Consider the following 18,973-nt stretch of genomic DNA (forward strand, 5'->3'; position numbering starts at 1 on the left):
TGTCTGGTGGTGTAAGGGACACAGGCCACTATATAGCCAGGAACTGCCGCATCCCTTCACCAGACTCGTGTAGAGCCATCATATCGTCAAGAGCTGTTAGCACCAGCGAACGAGCTAATAACAAGCGCTGTCGCACCAAGTCTCCCCGTAAACGACATGTCCGGAGACAACGAGATGCAAGCAACGGTGGAGGCTAAACCTGATGAGTATGTCTTTATGCAAGCTATCGGTGCTGGGAATCCCTGCACTCAGTACCTTTCAACGAAACCTTTAGCTTGCAAGGAGGCATGGTCTCCTAGATTCCGTCGGGAAGATGGTGATGACCGACCCGCTAAAGGTAAGAACGAAGCCGGTAACGGACAAACGAAGAACATCAACCCCGTCGATGCCGACATTCAACCAGACGCCGTTGCGTACAAGTGCGAGGATCGCATAGGGTTTACGGTGACAAGTTCAGAGGAGACGCAAATAAAAGAGAGCTTGAAGGAAACGAAAACATCTTCAGACAACAGCAATGACATGTCGTTTAACTCGACAGGGTGTAACTCAGCCAGTGTTGTTACAGCCACGCGTCAGCAAAATGAGGATGGCAATAACACAAATACAAAAAGTGCTACATTTAGGAATGAGCAACCAATCGACGTCGCCCCTGATGATGAGATTATAGAACCTTTTGCTATTTCGTCTCTCTTATATCTTCGTATACGCCCGAATCTGGCGTATGACGAAGCTGACTACAACTCATCCATGCACCACGATCCGGAGAATGGTGTACAGCCTCCCAAACCGGGGAATGGTGCACAGCCTCCCAAACCGGACGATCGTGCACAGCCTCCAAATCCGGAAAATGGTGCACAGCCTCCCAATCCGGAAAATGGTGCACAGCCTCCCAAACCGGACGATCGTGCACAGCCTCCCAATCCGGAAAATGGTGCACAACCTCCCAATCCGGAAAATGGTGCACAGCCTCCCAGACCGGAGAATGGTGTACAGCCTCCCAAACCGGACGATCGTGCACATCCTCCCAAACCGAAGAATGGCGCACAGCCGCCCAAACCGAAGAATGGCGCACAGCCTCCCAAACCGGACGATCGTGCACAGCCTCCCAAACCGAAGAATGGCGCACAGCCTCCCAAACCGGACGATCGTGCACAGCCTCCCAAACCGGAGAATGGCGCACAGCCTCCCAATCCGGAAAATGGTGTACAGCCTCCCAAACCGGACGATCGTGCACATCCTCCCAAACCGAAGAATGGCGCACAGCCTCCCAAACCGAAGAATGGCGCACAGCCTCCCAAACCGGACGATCGTGCACAGCCTCCCAAACCGAAGAATGGCGCACAGCCTCCCAAACCGGACGATCGTGCACAGCCTCCCAAACCGGAGAATGGCGCACAGCCTCCCAATCCGGAAAATGGTGTACAGCCTCCCAAACCGGAGAATGGTGTACAGCCTCCCAAACCGGACGATGGTGTACAGCCTCCCAAACCGGAGAATGGTGTACAGCCTCCCAAACCGGAGAATGGTGTACAGCCTCCCAAACCGGAGAATGGTGCTCTGCCTCCAAATTGGGAGAGCGCCCTGATACCGAACCCGATGTATGTGCCGGACGATCCAAAACAAGCAGCTTGTGGTAGGATATGTTTACGTTTTCAATTAAAGGAGTCCTAAACTCCAGAAGGCGGTGTTATTTTCCGCTAGATTATGTATCAATCAATACATAAACAGCCGACTTTGTACAGAATTCCGCTTGTGGTGAATTACACAAGGTGTGTTTTTTAAAACAATATGATACTCACTAAACCCCTGCAGACCCTACCAGTGTATTCCCTATGCGTAAACATATATTTTTAAACGTGGATATTTTCGGCGTAAATGAGGGTAGCTAAGCACAATAAGAAGGCCAATTGTTAATAAGATACATAAGAACACATAGCAAGACGAGTTTTTCTTAACCACCCTGATATTCTTTTGTAATCTAACTTTTGTCAGGCATTGTCAGGCACATTGTACAAAACACATAGGCTGAGGGTCACCTGGGGAATTTGGTAGAATACTGAATGCTTTTGGATGCACACGGGACTAGTGGGTACTTTATCGTATACTGTAAAAAATATTCATTTCTACTTCCTAGAATTACCATCCATTGGAAAATAACTCCCCCCTCTGGGGTTTAGGACTCCTTTAAGGCATTACTTTCTCTTGTTTAGAATTTTCCTGTATCTGCTTTTGTTTTTTCTACTTAAACCAATACATGCATGTAGTTCTGGCAATAGAATAACATGGAGTATCTTTTTTTTAAACTATATAACAACTTTTCATTTATTTCTCGCTTCCATGCTTTTCTGCTTAGCGAACTGTTTTGATGCTTCAATTATGATGTAATGGGTTCTCTTTTACTGGAAAAACATGCAAAGATATCAATGTTTCCTTGCTGTTTTGAGCATATATGGTTGTTTCATTGCCAATGTCTTAAAGTTGTTATGATATCTAGCAGGCCGCACATGTCGTCGAGTGGGCATTGCTGCATTAGCAGGTACCCTCTGCACGGTATTGATCGTCGGTTCCATCTTTGCCGCGATGTACTTCAACACCAATGTTCAAAACGTAAGCCTACGTATGTTCTGTTTTTCTTTGTTGCTCAGGTTTTATGTGTATTTCTTTGAAAAAAATGTCGTTAAGGGAGGGATATGTCTGTTCATTGTGGCAAGATATATTTCAATGTAATGCTTTATGTGACTGTACGAAAATTGACACCATATATATGTCACAGTAGAGATGGCGATTCAGGACAATCGGCGATTGTCCTAGGACAGATCGCGATCGCCGTTTGTCCTAGGCCAGACTGCGATCGCGATCTGTCCTAGGACAATCACCGATTCTACTTGGACAAATTCTGATTTATAGATGGAAATGCTTTGGAAAATAGAATGAATCATTGCACAACATTTCAATCAGGTTTAATATTCTACCTACATTTCACAATTATTAACTATCCTAGGACAAACGGCGATCGCGATCTGTCCTAGGACAATCGCCGATTGTCCTGAATCGCCATCTCTACTGTGACATATATATAGATATATATGTATAGAGATATAGATATATGGCCAATTTTTCTCATAACGATTGACGTGCATCAACCGATTGATTTTGCACAGCCAGCACCGTCTGTGGGCATACCGCAAACCCCTGGTCGCCATGCCTGCTGCAGTACTGGGCACACAGACATGTCCACGGTGAGTGCTTATCGTTGAAGATTTCTGTTGCCATAACACAACGACGCCTAGCGATTTTAATCTTCGCGACAACAGTTGTGTGATTAACACAAGAGCTTCACTATGACGGTCCTTTTGACCGATAGGGATTGTAAGCCGATAGATAACAGAACGAAAGCAGAAACAAAAAGATTTTAACTCTGAATTGCCCATTTATTACAGACTGTGGCTTTTGATGGCTTCTTCGGAGGTAGAGCTTCAACGTTAACTTCGGAAACCACAACAGAAGCTACACTACCACCAACATCCGACAGCTCACAAGGTGAACTGATTTAGTATCAAACCGGTTGGGTAGAAGAAGACAGTATTTGACATTCTGTGTAACACACTGGGTTGCTGTGTGTTACTTAACTCTATGAATGAGTCCTTGAGAAAATACAGTCTCAATCTTTTGCACCCAGAATGGTTTAACATTGACATACAAAATGTGTCTTAAGCACCCTTTTGATGTTTGTGTACACTACACTCCTATGTGACTGAATCGCTGAATCTACCTGCATGGTAAAGCACAATGAAAGAGTAGCTAGCTGTACCAAGTGAGCCCACATTTCTTTCTTACTAAATAAAAAAGAGTTCATAGACTCCTTGTCGAATGTCATAATCAAATCTTGATTGCTAATTTTCAAAAGGAATATCTATAGTTTAGAATAGTATTGCAGGGCCATGTAACACTCTCATTACTGATTACAGAAAGAAGTAGCAGATCAGTGGACTCGGATCCGGAGAAGATCACTTTTGGCGGGAAGGGAAGAGGCCCTGGGAAGTTTGAGCAAGCTCGCGGGGTGGCCGTGTCCAGGGACAACGAAATATTTGTGGCTGATGAAGGCAACAAACGTGTCCAGGTCTTCAGCATGAATGGGGCCTTCCTCCGCCTCTTCCCAGCGGTAGTCCCGGGTGTGAATGGACAAACAATGCACCCTAACGATGTCGCCATTGACGGAGAGGAATACGTGTGGGTAGCGGGTTCCAACGACTCTAATCGTGATCATGGATATGTGGTTAAGTACAGTAGAGAAGGCCAGCCAGAACTCAATCACACATACATGCTACGAAACATGGAAGGCAACCCGCCCAGCATTGCCTTTGACGCGGTAAACAACAAGGTCATTGCTGGTGCGAACAGTGCTATCAATATATTCTCTCCAGATGTATCCTCCGCTGTAGGTGTGAAAGTATTTAATAAACGTAAACGTATAGTCATGTTCATAACGTCGGACAACGAAGGAAATAGATTTGTTACAGAGGCGCGATTTGGCAAAGTCCACGTGTTCAATCAAGATGGTCATCGGCTATTCAGGTTCTGGCATTTCGGAAAGCTAGAGGGCAAAGGCATCATCGCTGACAACTCTGGTCATCTCATCATAGCGAACGTGCTCAACAATAGAGTAGACATGTTTACAAATCGTGGGGAATTCGTCCGCACCGTCGTTGAGGTTGAATCTCCATGGGGCATTGCTCTTGGACCTGGTGGACAATTGGTGGTGACCAACTTAAAAGATCACATTGTAACAATCTTTCCTCACCATATGGTATTTCCGTACTTGTATAATGGGAGTGTGTAACCTTTTTTTTCATTGTCGAGATGTACAGTATCGGATGCTGTAGATGTGATTGTTCTGAGTATTCGTAACAAACTTATTTAAAGAACGTTACCATTCAATGATTATTGTCATCATCGCTGTCAATGTTAGGGTCCTTTTCACAGATTATCTTGTTGATGCCAGCAGTATATTTATTGTTTGTTAGATTTTGATTTTGATTGTACGTTCCTATTCTTGCATGTATATCAATTTTGTGCATAGTGTGTCTTATGTGGTACATTCTATCCAATGTTGCCTCTAATGTACAAAGTGTATCGCTTGGGCATGGCATCGCTTAACATTTCCTTTTGCATGTTTGTAAAAAAAAAAAAGAAGTACATCAAAGACATTAGACAATTTGTACCGAATATAACATGCATTGTGCGTGTCAATATACAATTCTTCTTAGTAGACTTACTTGTCGATTGTAGTGTCTCTTTGACAGATCACTCCGGTGATGCCAGCAGTATATTTCGTTTCTTGTTTCTTGGATTTCTCTTCTTCGGAAGTTTCCATTCTTGTATGGATATATCAATTTTGTGCATATTTTGTCTTATGCGGTATATAAAAGTGTATCGCTTAAATATGACACCTGTGTACATTTTCTTTTGTATGTTTCTAGAAAGAAAAGAAAAGAACAGAAGAAGAAGAAGGGCATTAGACAATTGCACTGAATATAACGTACATTTTTCATGTGAATATACAATATTATACTTGTACATTTCTTCAGCTTTAGTGTGTAGGAATCAGGCGAAGGCATCTATGATACGTTGTAGGCTGTACTTGAGATTCTGCGGCAATTTAAGTTTTTCTTTGTTGTTACATGTATTCAAATGAGGATAATGATGTTAAATGCACACAGACAATTTTGCAAACAGATTTTTCTGCATCAGACGTTTCCATTTTTGTATGGATATCAATTCTGTGCATATCTTGTCTTATATTGTATATAACAGTGTATCACTTAATACGACACCACTGCACATTTTCCTTTGTATGCTTCTAGAAAGAAAAGAAGAAGGACATTAGACAATTGTATCGAATATCACGTACATTTTGCATGTGAATATACAATATTATATTTGTAAATTTGTTCAGCTTTATTATGTAGGAATCAGGTGAAAGACATCTGTGATACCTGAGATTCTGTGGCAATTTAACTTTTTCTTTGTTGTTACATGTATTCAAATGACGATAATGATGTTAAATGCACGCAAAAAACTGGGCAAACAGATTTTTCTGCATCGGACGTTTCCATTCTTTTATGGATATCAATGTTGTCATATTTTGTCTTATATGGTATATAGATGTGTATCGGTTGAGTACGACACCACTTTACATTTTCTTTTTGTAAAAAGAAAAGAAACAATATTGGCAACATAAAAAGATGTTGCCATGGCGACGGTGGTCTCTGTTAACGTTTTCGTTTTTAACTCACATGCAAATAAGGACCTCGCATAATTTATCAGTCGATCACCTTCTCTACCAAAATAACACAAGTTGTCCAATGTATGAAAATCTTGTTTTCGCAAAAAAAGATATCGTACCATTTCCTCATAAATTATGTAAATGAGGCCCTCTATGCAAGATTTGTGTCTAATAGTGGCCACATTTACTTAACTTCCAAATGCTGCAAAAGTTAAATCCCCATCATTTACCACTATGGATTTATAGTATTTTGTCATTAATTATGCAAATTAAGTTTCAATTTGCATAATTGATATCTATCGATATTTATCTTTCTCAGTTACATATGTCATGTGTTTGAGAGTCCTATAACAGAATGCAGCTGATTTATTAACTGTCCTCATTAATTATGCAAATCAGATATTGATTTGCATAATTGGCATATGATTATATAAATCATCACTTAAGCTATCTACACACCAAAAATTATGATGATCCGTCATCCCCTTCTTGCGTTATTCTCTTTCAAAGTTTGAGTCTAAATCAGCTCCTGCAGTTCCAAAAAAAGCCGCTAGGGGGTCCAAATCTACAGGACATATTTTCCTAACAAAGAGCTATCCACCACTTAAAAATCATGACTATAGCATGTTCAGAACACGAGAGTTGAAAAGCGAAAGTTCCCCTGCAGTACCATAGAAAGTCGCTAGGGGGCCCAAAATCCAATCATTACAAGGTCTCCCCCAGACCTACCCACCTACAAAATATGAAGACAATACATCCAGGCGTTCTTGAGTTATCGTCCCATGGACTTCCACATTCCTGTACAATTCCTAGAATTCTTGCAATCTGCACACAATATAGTGGAAATTTGGCTCGCCCCTGAGGCGTCGCCAAAAAGAAGAAGACATTAGACAATACATTTGTGCAGCTTTAGTATGTAGGAATCAGGTGAGGACATCTATTGGAACGTTGCAGGCTTTACCTGAGATTCTGAGGCAATTCAAGTTTTTCTTTGTTCTTATAAGTACATGCATACAACTGACGATAATAATTTTAGATGCAAACAAACTTGAGAACATAGTGATCAGTAAAGGAGTAATGAGAGTAGAATTGGCTTTTATATTAAAGCTGATTAATGATCTGAATGTGGTAAATGAATTATAAGAAGTCGATTATTGAGTTTTTATCGATTTACGTGACAAAGTTACAATACCCAGGCCATTGTAGACCTCTAGGGCAACTGTAGATCAGATCTTTCACAAGCCGCAATCAAAACAAGAGTCCGTAGGACTCAACCTTCCGTGAAGTATTTATCATGGAGTTTGAGGTGTGGCTCAGGTGTTTGATACCCCCCTTTAACTAGACAGACAAATCCATCAGAAGAATCTTGATTTATGGGTGCGGGGACACAGACCCGAACAGAAACAAGTTGTCAAAGTATGAAATTCTAATCTAATAAAAGAAGGCTTTTGGAGCATTTTCTAATAAATTATCTAAAAGAGGCACTAATTTGCATGATTTATATCTGATAATGTTGAACCTCAATTGACTTCCAAATGCCGCAAGAATGAAATTCCCATCATTCACCACTACGGAACTATAGTCTTTTCTTGTCACTTATGCAAATTAGGTGTTCATTTGCATAAGTGATATCTATCAAAATTCGTATCTCAGATGCAGGCAATTACAGACAGTGTAGAAAGCCGCAGCCTTACATCTGCTTGGAGTCGTTAATTGGGACCAGGAATCAAACAACAGCTGGTTTCAAGCTGCTATACAGATGACGACCCAATATCTGCATAGCTGAAAACCTTCCAGTGCCCACCCACAAAACTTTACGGAATTAATGGTTTGTTCCAAAATAGGGGTGCTTTTTAAATATTACATTAACGATAAAAGCTGTTACGGTGTAAAAAAAAAAAGACAACGTGCATCACCACGGGCAGCATAGAGCACGATATGCCAAGTTACATACTAATGCGACAACGGGATCGTGAGTTCTAGCTGCGAACGTGCGCACAACATCATTGCTAATACCCCTCAAGGAGGTCACTCTCCTTCCTGGAGTAATTAACTCAACTCAATAGATGATATGTGCAGACGAATCCATGGTACAATCTCGTGCGTACGTAACAATGTCATCGAATCATAGCAGGGATAGCTTTTAGCCTTTATCATAAAAGTGCAACTATAAATTTGATAGTACACTATCTAAATGGCCTAATTTGCATACTTAATGCGAAAGTGCCGTAGTTCCTTTGTAGTTAATGGTAGGAATTACATACTTGTGACATGTTTACATTAGTAAAAGGTGTACATCACTAGTCATAGATTATGCAAATGTGCAAGTCGTTTAGATAATTTATGATGACATGTATGCGTCATATTTTGCCAAACAAAAGTACATACAACATAAGTATTTTTTAAATAGATTATGCTTATTGTAGCCTTATTCGTATCATCAATGAGACAAGATAAAACAACAGATCTACAAAGGCTCAAATTTGAGGTATGAGTCTCCGAACTCTTGTTGGCAATGTGGTAAGTGTAGTCTAGAGAAAGCAGTAACAGGGATGCCGGCTAATTGATATCTGACTTTGAAGAATTTTATAGCTTATCCCATCCTGCTCAACACCATAAACCTCCAACTGCACTGATGCTAACTTCTTAGGCAACATATCAGTGTAAATTAGACCAACTAACAGGCCGAGACTGAGAGTCGGTGTACTCCGTAAAATTCGCATGCATTCTATAAAACCTATATGAATTGTGTAAAATTCGTATGATTCTTAGTAGTGGATCGTTTGAATGCCGTAACGATATATGTCGTAAAACTCGTATTTCGTAAACTTAGGCACCCCTGAGTAAGTCCTTTGGTAATATTTTTGATTCAATCCATACAAGTAGATTACAATATTGAGAAACACCAAACGTTTCAGACGTCCATCCAACACCTTTCATCATTGAACGAAAATAATTGTTTACTTCGGAACAAGATGTTTTTTGTTCACTGATGAAAGATGCGGATGGACATCTGAAACGTCTGATGTTTCTCAATATTGTAATCCAGTTGTATAGATTGAATATTTTTACTTCGTAGATGACTAATCCTCATATACGTTTTAAGTCCTTTGATAGTTATTTGTTTTATATCATCAAGGCTCGCGACTGGCCAAACAAGTCCTGCAGTGCAAGAGACTCAGAGGCCCCAGGATGAACTACAGACAGCCAATCGAAAGGGACCTCCAAGCAGTCAACATGAACTGGAAGGATGTAAGGAGGATGGCCGCTGATCGAGCCTACTGGTCCAACTTCGGACAACATCGGATTTCGTCCGATGGCTTACGGAAAATCCCGAAGTTAGATGTGAGGTAGCCCGATTTCAACTTCTGCCAACTTCTGCCATTTCACCCTGATACTGGACATAATTGGACACGGGAGCCCCTAAGTCTAAGTAAAGTCTTTATATTCTGGATGGAGGAAGTGGTGCTTTCCGTCTCCTGGGTGGGGACACTGTGGTTGTGGTTTCAGCAGACATACACTCGTCATAGGTAGGTGGGGCTGCAAGGAAGGGAGCAGATAGTTACGGAGACATCAGCAAACAGGGAAGATTGGGAGAAAAATTTACTATCCACACTGCGCAATCATCGGATCATCCTAATATAAGTTATGGGACAGTGCCGAAGTCGCGCGGAGAGAGCCGAGTCCCCGCAGATGGGCAGTTCTTGTGTATCAGGGTGGGTGGGAAAATGCAGAGCTATCTTTTTAATCCCGTTCAAATCACCCCTCCTGCACACATACTGAAGGGTCGGCCCCAACCGCGCTCTCCGGCGTTGCGGATGTCTCCGAATGCAAAGGCCACGGTGACAAGGCACGTAAGCCTTATATAGTGTTGGTTAATTAGGTTATATCGGATTACCAATGACAGCGCAGTGTAAATAGTGATGTGCAACATGTACATTTCGTGGCATCATTTCCCTGTAGGTTGCTTACATTAAGCTTTTGAAAGGATAATCTGTAGGAAAATGTATGGTAAATGTTAAGACAACATTATGTGTTGTCACAAAAAGTGCACTCTATCTATGGTTATGACAGCTGCCTACTCAAGTTCTAAAGCCCCTGTCACACCGCCGACCATGGCCTCCCGACCTTCTCCAGACCATGGTTGGGAGTTAGTCGTGAGTAAGACCATCTGTGATTGGGAATTGGTCGGCGAGGTTGCCTACTAGTCTTTGAAAGTCGATTGTGCCAGCTGGCAGTAGATATGAAAAGTCAAAGTCGGGAAAGTAATATTCTATTTGAGATGCGATGAGAACTGGAACTAGATTAGGATGAATTCCAGGCTACTCCCAACCCAGTGCCGACCTCGGTTGGGGACTGGTCGGGGCAAGGTCGTGGGAGGGCCGTGAATGTGTGACGGGGTTAATCCACACCACCTTTAACAACCTTGCCACCCTTTCATGGTCAATCCTGCTCTCCACTCACGTTCCTCGGGGAGCGGTGCAGCTGCGCCCCCTGGCGAATCCCACCCAGACGCCGCACTCCGACCCGACATGCCGCTCCTGTCTGATATCCAGCTGGACGCCCCTGGGGTGGGGAAGCTTGTGTTTGAGGATACAGAGGACGTCCCCCGTGGGGAGGGGAAGCTCGTGTTGAAGTGGACAGGGGATGGGACGTCTGAAAGGTCGAGACCCACGTCATCAGGGAAATAGGCAATTCTCAGTGGAAGATAAACGTCCAAGTCATATTTGGGGTCCGATGCTTTCGCTGAAACCTGGAATCATAAAAACATGATAAAGGATAAATACAGTTATTTATACTTCGCGGCATGATATGACGAATTTCAGGTAGTATCGGAGAAAATTATGACATTCTGCAAAAAATTTGCAAACGTTAACCAACGGACAGGACTGTAATACTGTCACCTATCAGATTTGACAGTGTTGTTTTGTATTCCATATGCGCAGGAAACAGTACTGTATGCATTGCGTGTGTAGTTTTAATGTTCGAAATCAACAAGTACACCTAACAGGTATTCGTCCAAATTCTTACCCCTGAATCAAGTGGTATAACGGTCCTGTGTATTGGTTTATTGGTCCGAAATTACCCGTGCAATGGCAGCCAGTGCAGAATTACTGCAGGGTTTACAATCACATAATACACAACAGATACATATTTGCACTTTGTGGAACTGTCGCAAGGGTCTGGGCGGGTGCCATTCGACCTTCCCCAACCGAAGTCAGGTACCCATTCACACCTGAGTGGAGTGCGGAAAGTCGTGCAAAGTGCCTTTCCCAAGGGCACAACATCGGGGCATATCGGGGTTTCGAACCCGGGAACTCTTGGTTCTGGGTGAAACACCCTACCGACTGCGTCCCACGGTGCCACTTGATGCCATTTAAATTGAGCCGCATGGCGTTCCTACCTTCAGTTCGTAGTCCACGGAGATGAGTTTGCTGTTCTTGAGAGTGACGGGCGCGTCTGGGGGTATCGCCAGCGGCTCGGTCCACTGCATGTTCTGTCTGCGGTCCACCCCGCGACCGCGACTACTCAACACCACGTCCGTCACTAGCTTCTTCTGCTGCTTCCGACTGCCCTTCCTCTTCAGTTTTCCTCGGTAGATTATGTCCTAGGAAAACAAGGTTATGCTACGGTCACATTTTCAAACCGGGGCCCGGCCGGGCAGTGTGCGGGAACGAAAAGTATGACATTTTTTTAACAATATTAATCGTGGGAAGAATTTGTGTATTTTTCTTGGCATACTCTTTCATTTTTCGCTCCCACAAACAGCCCGACCGGTCCTCGGTTTGGAAATGTGGCCATAGCATTACTCTGTTCATTTTACTATTTAGTATAGGTCATTGTCCTGGTTACTGACGAAAGTCAGCAAATCTAGTCACTGACCAAAGACAGTGCCCGAGAATCTGACCGTTCTAGAAACGTATCCAGTTGAGTAACTTTTGTATCGAGTCTTATGGTTAACTTGTGGTTGCCCTTCGTCTCCAGCTTACCTCGACAAATCATGTCCCAGAGATACATCAATAAGGTTTCTATCTTCATTTTGCTATTCAGAAATGATTCAGACCTACCTGTGTGAGTGTAGCCTTGGTGTGAGTGATTCAGACCTACCTGTGTGAGTGTAGCCTTAGTGTGAGTGATTCAGACCTACCCGTTTGAGTGTAGCCTTGGTGTGAGTGATTCAGACCTACCTGTGTGAGTGTAGCCTTGGTGTGAGTGATTCAGACCTACCCGTGTCAGTGAAGCCTTAGTGTGAGTGATTCAGACCTACCCGTTTGAGTGTAGCCTTGGTGTGAGTGATTCAGACCTACCCGTGTGAGTGTAGCCTTGGTGTGAGTGATTCAGACCTACCCGTGTGAGTGTAGCCTTGGTGTGAGTGATCCTGCAGCCGCACTGGTTCCGTATGTGTACGGTGAGCTGCACCTGGTCCCCGGGGCCGTACACGCCGCGGTCCGTCCGTGCCTCCAGCTCCACGGAGCGGGACACCAGCCCGCAGTACCGGGACGCCGTCTTGTCTTTGGAAGCCACGGACGGCGTCTGACACGTGGTGAGATATAGACATGTATATTAGCAGAATGAATTATTGATTTAGTCCATTCAGTTGTAACCTTCAGTGTCAGCAGAAAGTTTAAATAAAGATAAAGATTTAATCTCCAAGCAGATACAAAAATTGAAAACCTTAACGTTTCTCAAGCCTCCTGTTCCGCAGAGCAGTACAGTAAAAAGGCGTGCTGCTCTGGAAACAGGGAGCTTCAGAAACATTACTATTTTTCCTTTCTACATCAAATTGAAGATTTTTCTAAAATAAATGTCTACTTTTCTACTTTTCCGAATGAACCCGTAGCACGCTGGCGGCGTCACTGCGTCCTACACTGAATTTGTGTTTCCCCTTGACTTTATAATGGGAATATCATTCAAAACGCACAAGTATGACCGAAAAGACAACAAAACACACAAAGCCTAATTCGTCTTTTGTCGATGAAATTCGTTGAGTCCTTTGTCAATTCGATCGGCCGCAGCGACGCCGACAGCGTGCCGCGGGTCCAGTGAGAGGGGGGGGGGGCTTACCCGGCAGCCTCTGTCCGTGCTCGGATCACAGAGGTCCTGCACCGTGAACTTGGCCTGTGACACGTAGTTTGACTTGTTCCACGGTCTCTCGATAACTCCCTGTACCTTGTACTTTATCGTGCCGAACTCGCCCTTGAACGTCGAAGGGACGTCCGGTGGAAGGGTGCACTCAAACGGGAAGGAGTGCGCACCTTTCTTCAATGACGAACCTAGCGGGCCAAGGAGACTTTTGCTGAAGGCTGAAAGAGAAGGTACTGTATTATCACAGATTACACATTACCTACAGACAAGTACTTGTTACCTACATACAAGCCCTTTGGCGTAACACGCCAGCTTCTGTATCTGTATAGCCGGTATAACAGCCCTTTATATATTAATAGGCATAGAAAAACAGCTTCTGTATCTGTGTAGCCGGTATAACACACCAGCTTCGCAGGCACGTGGCGCTAGCCTCTACCAGCCTCCGCGGGTCGCTGGGAAAATAGTAGAAATTGGCCAAATAGAGTCAATTGTATGAAGGGAGTTGGCTACGGAGAGAGGGTCCAATAGGGAATGTTATCCTCCATGGCCAAAGCCCCCCGGCAAATGTTCTCTCTATTTCCGACGCGGTTAGTCTGGTAGAGACTAACGTGGCGCGGCAGCAGCTGGTTATATTACACCGAACGACACCGATGAAAGTCATAACTTGATTATTACCTCCTGCTGCAGTGAAAATCGTCCTGGTCTCTTCCAGGTAGACCTCAGTTCCCGCCATTTTAGGCATGTCTGTCCAGGTCAGCTCGTCCCATTCCACAGACGCCTGTCCTTGGAAGATCACTCGGATCGCTATGGGCCCGAAACGGTAGCGTTAGAACTACATACGCATGTCACATGTGGCGCCGTGTGGTGCAATCGGTAGGGTGTTTCACCCAGAACCGAGAGGGTTCGAACCCCCGATATGCCCCGATGTTGTGCCCTTGGGAAAGGCACTTTACACAACTTTCCTCACTCCACCCAGGCGTGAATGGGTACCTCACTTCGGTTGGGGAAGGTCGAATGGCAGCCGCCCAGACCCTTGCGACAGTTCCGCAAAGTGCAAATATGTATCTGTTGTGTAATTATGTGATTGTAAACCCTGCAGTAATTCAGCACTGGCTGCCATTGCACGGGTAATTTCTGACCAATAAATCATTATTATACAAGTCATGGTTCCAGGGCTCTCTATGCCAATTTATGCAAATCATCACACAAGTCATCCTTAGGACTCGGGAAAATTGAGTGTTTCCCAGTCGATGTATCTTGTATTTACGCATGCAATGGATCATAGATTATAATCAACGCTAAATGTTATGATATGCTAGCCTCCGTTGCAGACTCCTTCCGGCTGTTTTCTTTTTCATGCTAAGATATGACATAGAGTGGTCAGCGATATGGCATCAATAGTTTCAAATGGCAATTGGCAATCGCAACGACCCTTTGTGAGACGAAAACGCGCATGCGCAGATTCCGACCATACTTGCCTTCGGTAACGGGGGGTGCCCAACCATCGGACGTTTTTTTACGCACTGGAACTCACGGCGCTCCATTGCTGGTTGCCAGAGAGTGGTCAGGTTTTAATGAATGAATTTTGAACACATTCATCTAAAGACCATACTTGGACAAGAAATGTATTCATACTGTTCATGGGCCCTTCATGCTCCGCGTTACATGCGGAAGACGCTGTGAGACATTTTCACGAATGTACCTTCTGATTTAGTGCTACGACAGATAGTGTGCCTAACTTAGTACGCTTTGGTAATTTTGCTCTCTTCGGAAGTTGGTGATGAAGTTAGGGAAATGTAAATAAGGCTTGAAGTCTGCTATATTCTAGCTTTCTTTTGACCGGAAAATTTTGACTGTGTGCACTTCTAACGTCATGTGACAAGGGCTATATCTAGCGCATCCCAGCTCATGTTCCCACGGGAAATAGGCTACTACGCGGCCCGACGTACGTATTGAATGCGGCCCGACTTACGAAATCATTACGAAAAAACGACACCGCTTACATCAACAATACTCCGTCTACTTATTGGGAAACATCTTCGCCATCTCTGTATTCAGTTTCCTTTTCATAGATGGTACCAATCACATGTTAGAGCGTAACAAAACTGTGCGTTGAATCGTCTCGCCACCATCGCGGCCAAAAAAAATGGCGGGAAAACAACGTCGTCAGACGACAGCAATGTTTACGTTGTTTTTCTTTGGTCGGTTTTCTTCTCAACAAACACTTAAAGACCCAAATTTTTAGTGTTTTATGAAATTATTTTTCTTATGTGTATGATAGCTGTGTGACTTATGTATCTGCTTGGCTCAGGTTTTTAGGTGCCGGGCCGTCTAGCTACGCAGTGACCCTCTACTCAGCGTTGCCATCATTATTGTCAAAATACTACTATTCGACAAAACAAGAAATGAATATGTACACATATGTTTTGAATGTAAATGACAATTATGTGCATGAACTTGGGTTATTTACCTTCCTTATCATCATAGTCATTGGACACAAACACGGCGTACTTATGCAAAATAAGATCAGTAAAAAATCCGTGCGATGTTCGGGCGGCCCCCGTTATATACCATTTATATAACTGTTATTTTACCTTTCCTTAACATGTAGTATTAAAGAGACGCTCTGTATAATGATGTATGTTTATGTATTAACTGAATTAAGTTTTTAATGGAAAAATACTTGCCTTTGAGCTTCATACTCTGGTTCAGTTCCAACTTGACCTTTCCGCTTACAACTTCTCCCGGCTGATAAACCGGCGGCAGGCGGTCCAACTCTACCTCGAACGTCTGCATGTTTCCAATGGCGGTCATGGTGGCTTGAATAATAATAATGAAAATTTATTGCAATTCCTGCCCGTAGGCTAATTGCAAGTACATGTACATGGGTACGTAACACAGAGTGGAAGAACAGATAATGATGAACAATATAACATATGACTACTCTAGTCTGAACTACTGACATTAAGTTCTAGCATATTGGGTTCGGCTTCTTTTTGCGAGACAGTGGAAGACGATTGATCCCACTTTTTATGTAATGTGTGGGTTCTGTGATGTTAAGAGGAGAGTAGTTTTCTTTTCGTCTAAAAACGTGGAGAAATTAGGATGGAAAGTGGTGACGTCTTTAAACAGCTCATTTCTTTCGTGGTCGTGGAATGGGCAACTTGACATAAAATGTGTTTCGTCTTCCACCTTGTTTGACATGCAGTATTTACAAATTCTTTCACACACAGGTAAGTTCTTGTACCCCCCTTTCTCAATTTCAAGGGGATGGGCACTAATTCTGATTTTGGTAATTGCAGAGCGTAAATCAAAGTTATCTATAATAATAACCTTTATTGTACATTCATGCCCTATCACGGGCTACTATACAGGCATATAGATACAAAATACACGGTAATGTTCATATAATGACACACAGGATTTCTAGTACTAATCTAACACAATGGTTCTAAAACAGTACTCTAATTCATAGGTTCGGCTTCCACTCGTCTCTTTGTGATGTCAGAAATATATAAGTTGAGATGGACTTGTTTAATATTGTATGATCAAAACGTATAATTGAATAAGTTCAGCAAGAGAAGACAAATCTTTTACATGACATTTGACATGGTTGGGTGTGACCATAAGGCTGGGATGTGAGTCGTATACGTGTGCAGCTTGAGTCACGGCTGGTCTCTTAAGGGGAACGAGTACTTTGAACACCTGACATTTGTCCAGACAATAATTTCTATAGCTTCAACTCGATTTAAAAGAAATAAAAATAAACTTTCATTCACGCATTGTACTAACGTAATAAAACAATTGCGTAATCAAAACCGGTTGTTGTACATGTGTCTACATGTCGCCTGGTTTGAAAACACGGTGCATTATAGACATAAACATAAGGCATATAAATGGGATACAACAAAATCCAATCAAATCATTGAGTAGTATAAGACAGTTTAAAATGGTCACGATTTCAGCATAGGGTTCTTTCGTTAGCACCACAAAACAACATACTGACCAAATCTAGTCTGGGTTTACAATTATAGTCTAGTTACCGACGAATGATACAGGAGAATCACAGTCCAAATAAAAACCAACCTGATTGAAGTTTCTGCGGATGGTTGCGAGTTGCAGAGCTTGGTACCGGGCCAATTGTGTTCTTGATCAACTATTCCTGACCGCAAGTTCGGCGGTTAACATATTTCTGGAACGACCAACTTTTTAAGAAACAGACACATACGAGACCCTGCTGTCAAAGACCACATAACCGCTCAAACCTTAGCCCATTATAGTATCTAAATTCACAAGAAAATGCCTTACTTTGAGGAATGTTTATTGTAAAAATAGATGTAAATTCCAACGTTCCTTGTTAAAATACCGACGACCTTGCATCTGTAGGGCCATAATTGTTCCCACTACCCGTTTGGTTGATTCAGGAGAATGCGTGTTGAGCTAAGGGGGCTTGGATAAGCTACAGAAGTGACCTGACCAGTTGCGAGTGTTGACTCGGTTTGCCCTGCGGCATGCCTTCCTACGTCATCACAAACATCGCACTGCAGTGGAAGAAATAGCTGTGAATTACTCATCTCCAAGCAGATGTACCGGCGTGGCAAGACAGTATCCAAAGGGGCCAGACAGTATCCAACAGGTCACTGGGGGCCTATTGGCCAAAGGTCACGATTACAGTCATGCGCAGAGGGTCCATTTTCATTTCAGAAATAGCCTTGTATAGCCTTGTTAAAAGCAGCTGTAGGAGGCCATTTTTGAGCTGGAATTGACAGGTAAAGGTAGTTAGAAAAACAGGGTTTTAGCCATGTTTGAAATGTCCGGTACACTTTGAAATAGGTGTAGTTTGGATGTGATCATTTCTTGTGTAGGGGGGTCAAAGGTCATCTCACAATGTTTTGATAGAATTTCACCAGTTTGCGCCGGTGGAAAATCGGCGAAACTCATTAGATTGACACTTTAGAGGTCAGACTACGCTGCCTACTAGTGTGAGTTTTCCATGATCTAAACTTCAGGTAGGGGACTTTTGACAGCCTTTTTCTTATATGTTTACCATTGAAAGTCTAGGGGCCTGTGAATGGTGGACTTCAGCCTATTGGATACTGTCTGGCCGTTTGGATACTATCTTGCCACGGCTTGTGTGGCATCGTGTGACGCGATCGGTAGGTACTGTACTGTTTCGCCGAGAACCGAGAGGTCTCGGGTTCGAAATCACTGCTATGCCCTGATGTTGTGCCCTTGGGAAAGGCACTTTACACGACTTTCCTCACTCACCACCCAGGTGTGAATGGGTACCTGACTTCGGTTGGGGAAGGTCGTATTGAGGTCACCTGGCTTGCTCCGAATGGCAGCCGCCCAGACCCTTGCGACAGTTCCACAAAGTGCAAGTGTGGAGCAAATATATTTCTATTGTGTATTATGTGATTGTTAACGTTTTACGTGAACTAACGTTAAATATATCGCATGTCCTTAGGTCATTTCCTTTTGTTGGCATGTTGTTACACGCTTGTTTCAAATAGTAACGTTATACCAACTTGAAAACTGAAATTGAAAGGACACTTTTTTAATGTTCACTTTTAAATTGCATGAGCAAGAAGTAAAATTTTC

The 18,973-nt window shown here is 43.2% G+C and overlaps 3 protein-coding genes across 3 annotated transcripts; 2 read left to right on the plus strand and 1 right to left on the minus strand.

Annotated features, from left to right (window-relative positions):
- On the plus strand, nt 1-2,666 carry LOC136432099 (sporozoite surface protein 2-like). Its single transcript, XM_066423117.1, has one exon. The coding sequence runs from the start codon at nt 157-159 to the stop codon at nt 1,669-1,671; it is 1,515 nt and encodes a 504-aa protein (XP_066279214.1). The 5' UTR covers nt 1-156; the 3' UTR covers nt 1,672-2,666.
- A 486-nt stretch (nt 2,667-3,152) lies between these two features.
- On the plus strand, nt 3,153-5,207 carry LOC136432392 (tripartite motif-containing protein 2-like). Its single transcript, XM_066423638.1, has 3 exons — nt 3,153-3,239; nt 3,441-3,540; nt 3,969-5,207. The coding sequence occupies exons 1-3, from the start codon at nt 3,231-3,233 to the stop codon at nt 4,838-4,840; spliced, it is 981 nt and encodes a 326-aa protein (XP_066279735.1). The 5' UTR covers nt 3,153-3,230; the 3' UTR covers nt 4,841-5,207.
- A 3,547-nt stretch (nt 5,208-8,754) lies between these two features.
- Nucleotides 8,755-17,617, minus strand: LOC136432393 (arrestin domain-containing protein 1-like). The gene is made up of 8 exons (XM_066423639.1): nt 17,459-17,617; nt 16,060-16,191; nt 14,048-14,176; nt 13,352-13,590; nt 12,635-12,820; nt 11,691-11,894; nt 10,751-11,039; nt 8,755-9,826 (listed from the first exon to the last, which is right to left on the minus strand). Exons 2-8 carry the CDS (start codon nt 16,184-16,186, stop codon nt 9,729-9,731), a joined length of 1,272 nt encoding a protein of 423 aa, XP_066279736.1. The 5' UTR covers nt 16,187-16,191; nt 17,459-17,617; the 3' UTR covers nt 8,755-9,728.
- Nucleotides 17,618-18,973: the final 1,356 nt, after the last annotated feature.

This window comes from Branchiostoma lanceolatum, chromosome 4, assembly GCF_035083965.1.
Source record: "Branchiostoma lanceolatum isolate klBraLanc5 chromosome 4, klBraLanc5.hap2, whole genome shotgun sequence".
NCBI classification, from domain to species: domain Eukaryota; kingdom Metazoa; phylum Chordata; class Leptocardii; order Amphioxiformes; family Branchiostomatidae; genus Branchiostoma; species Branchiostoma lanceolatum.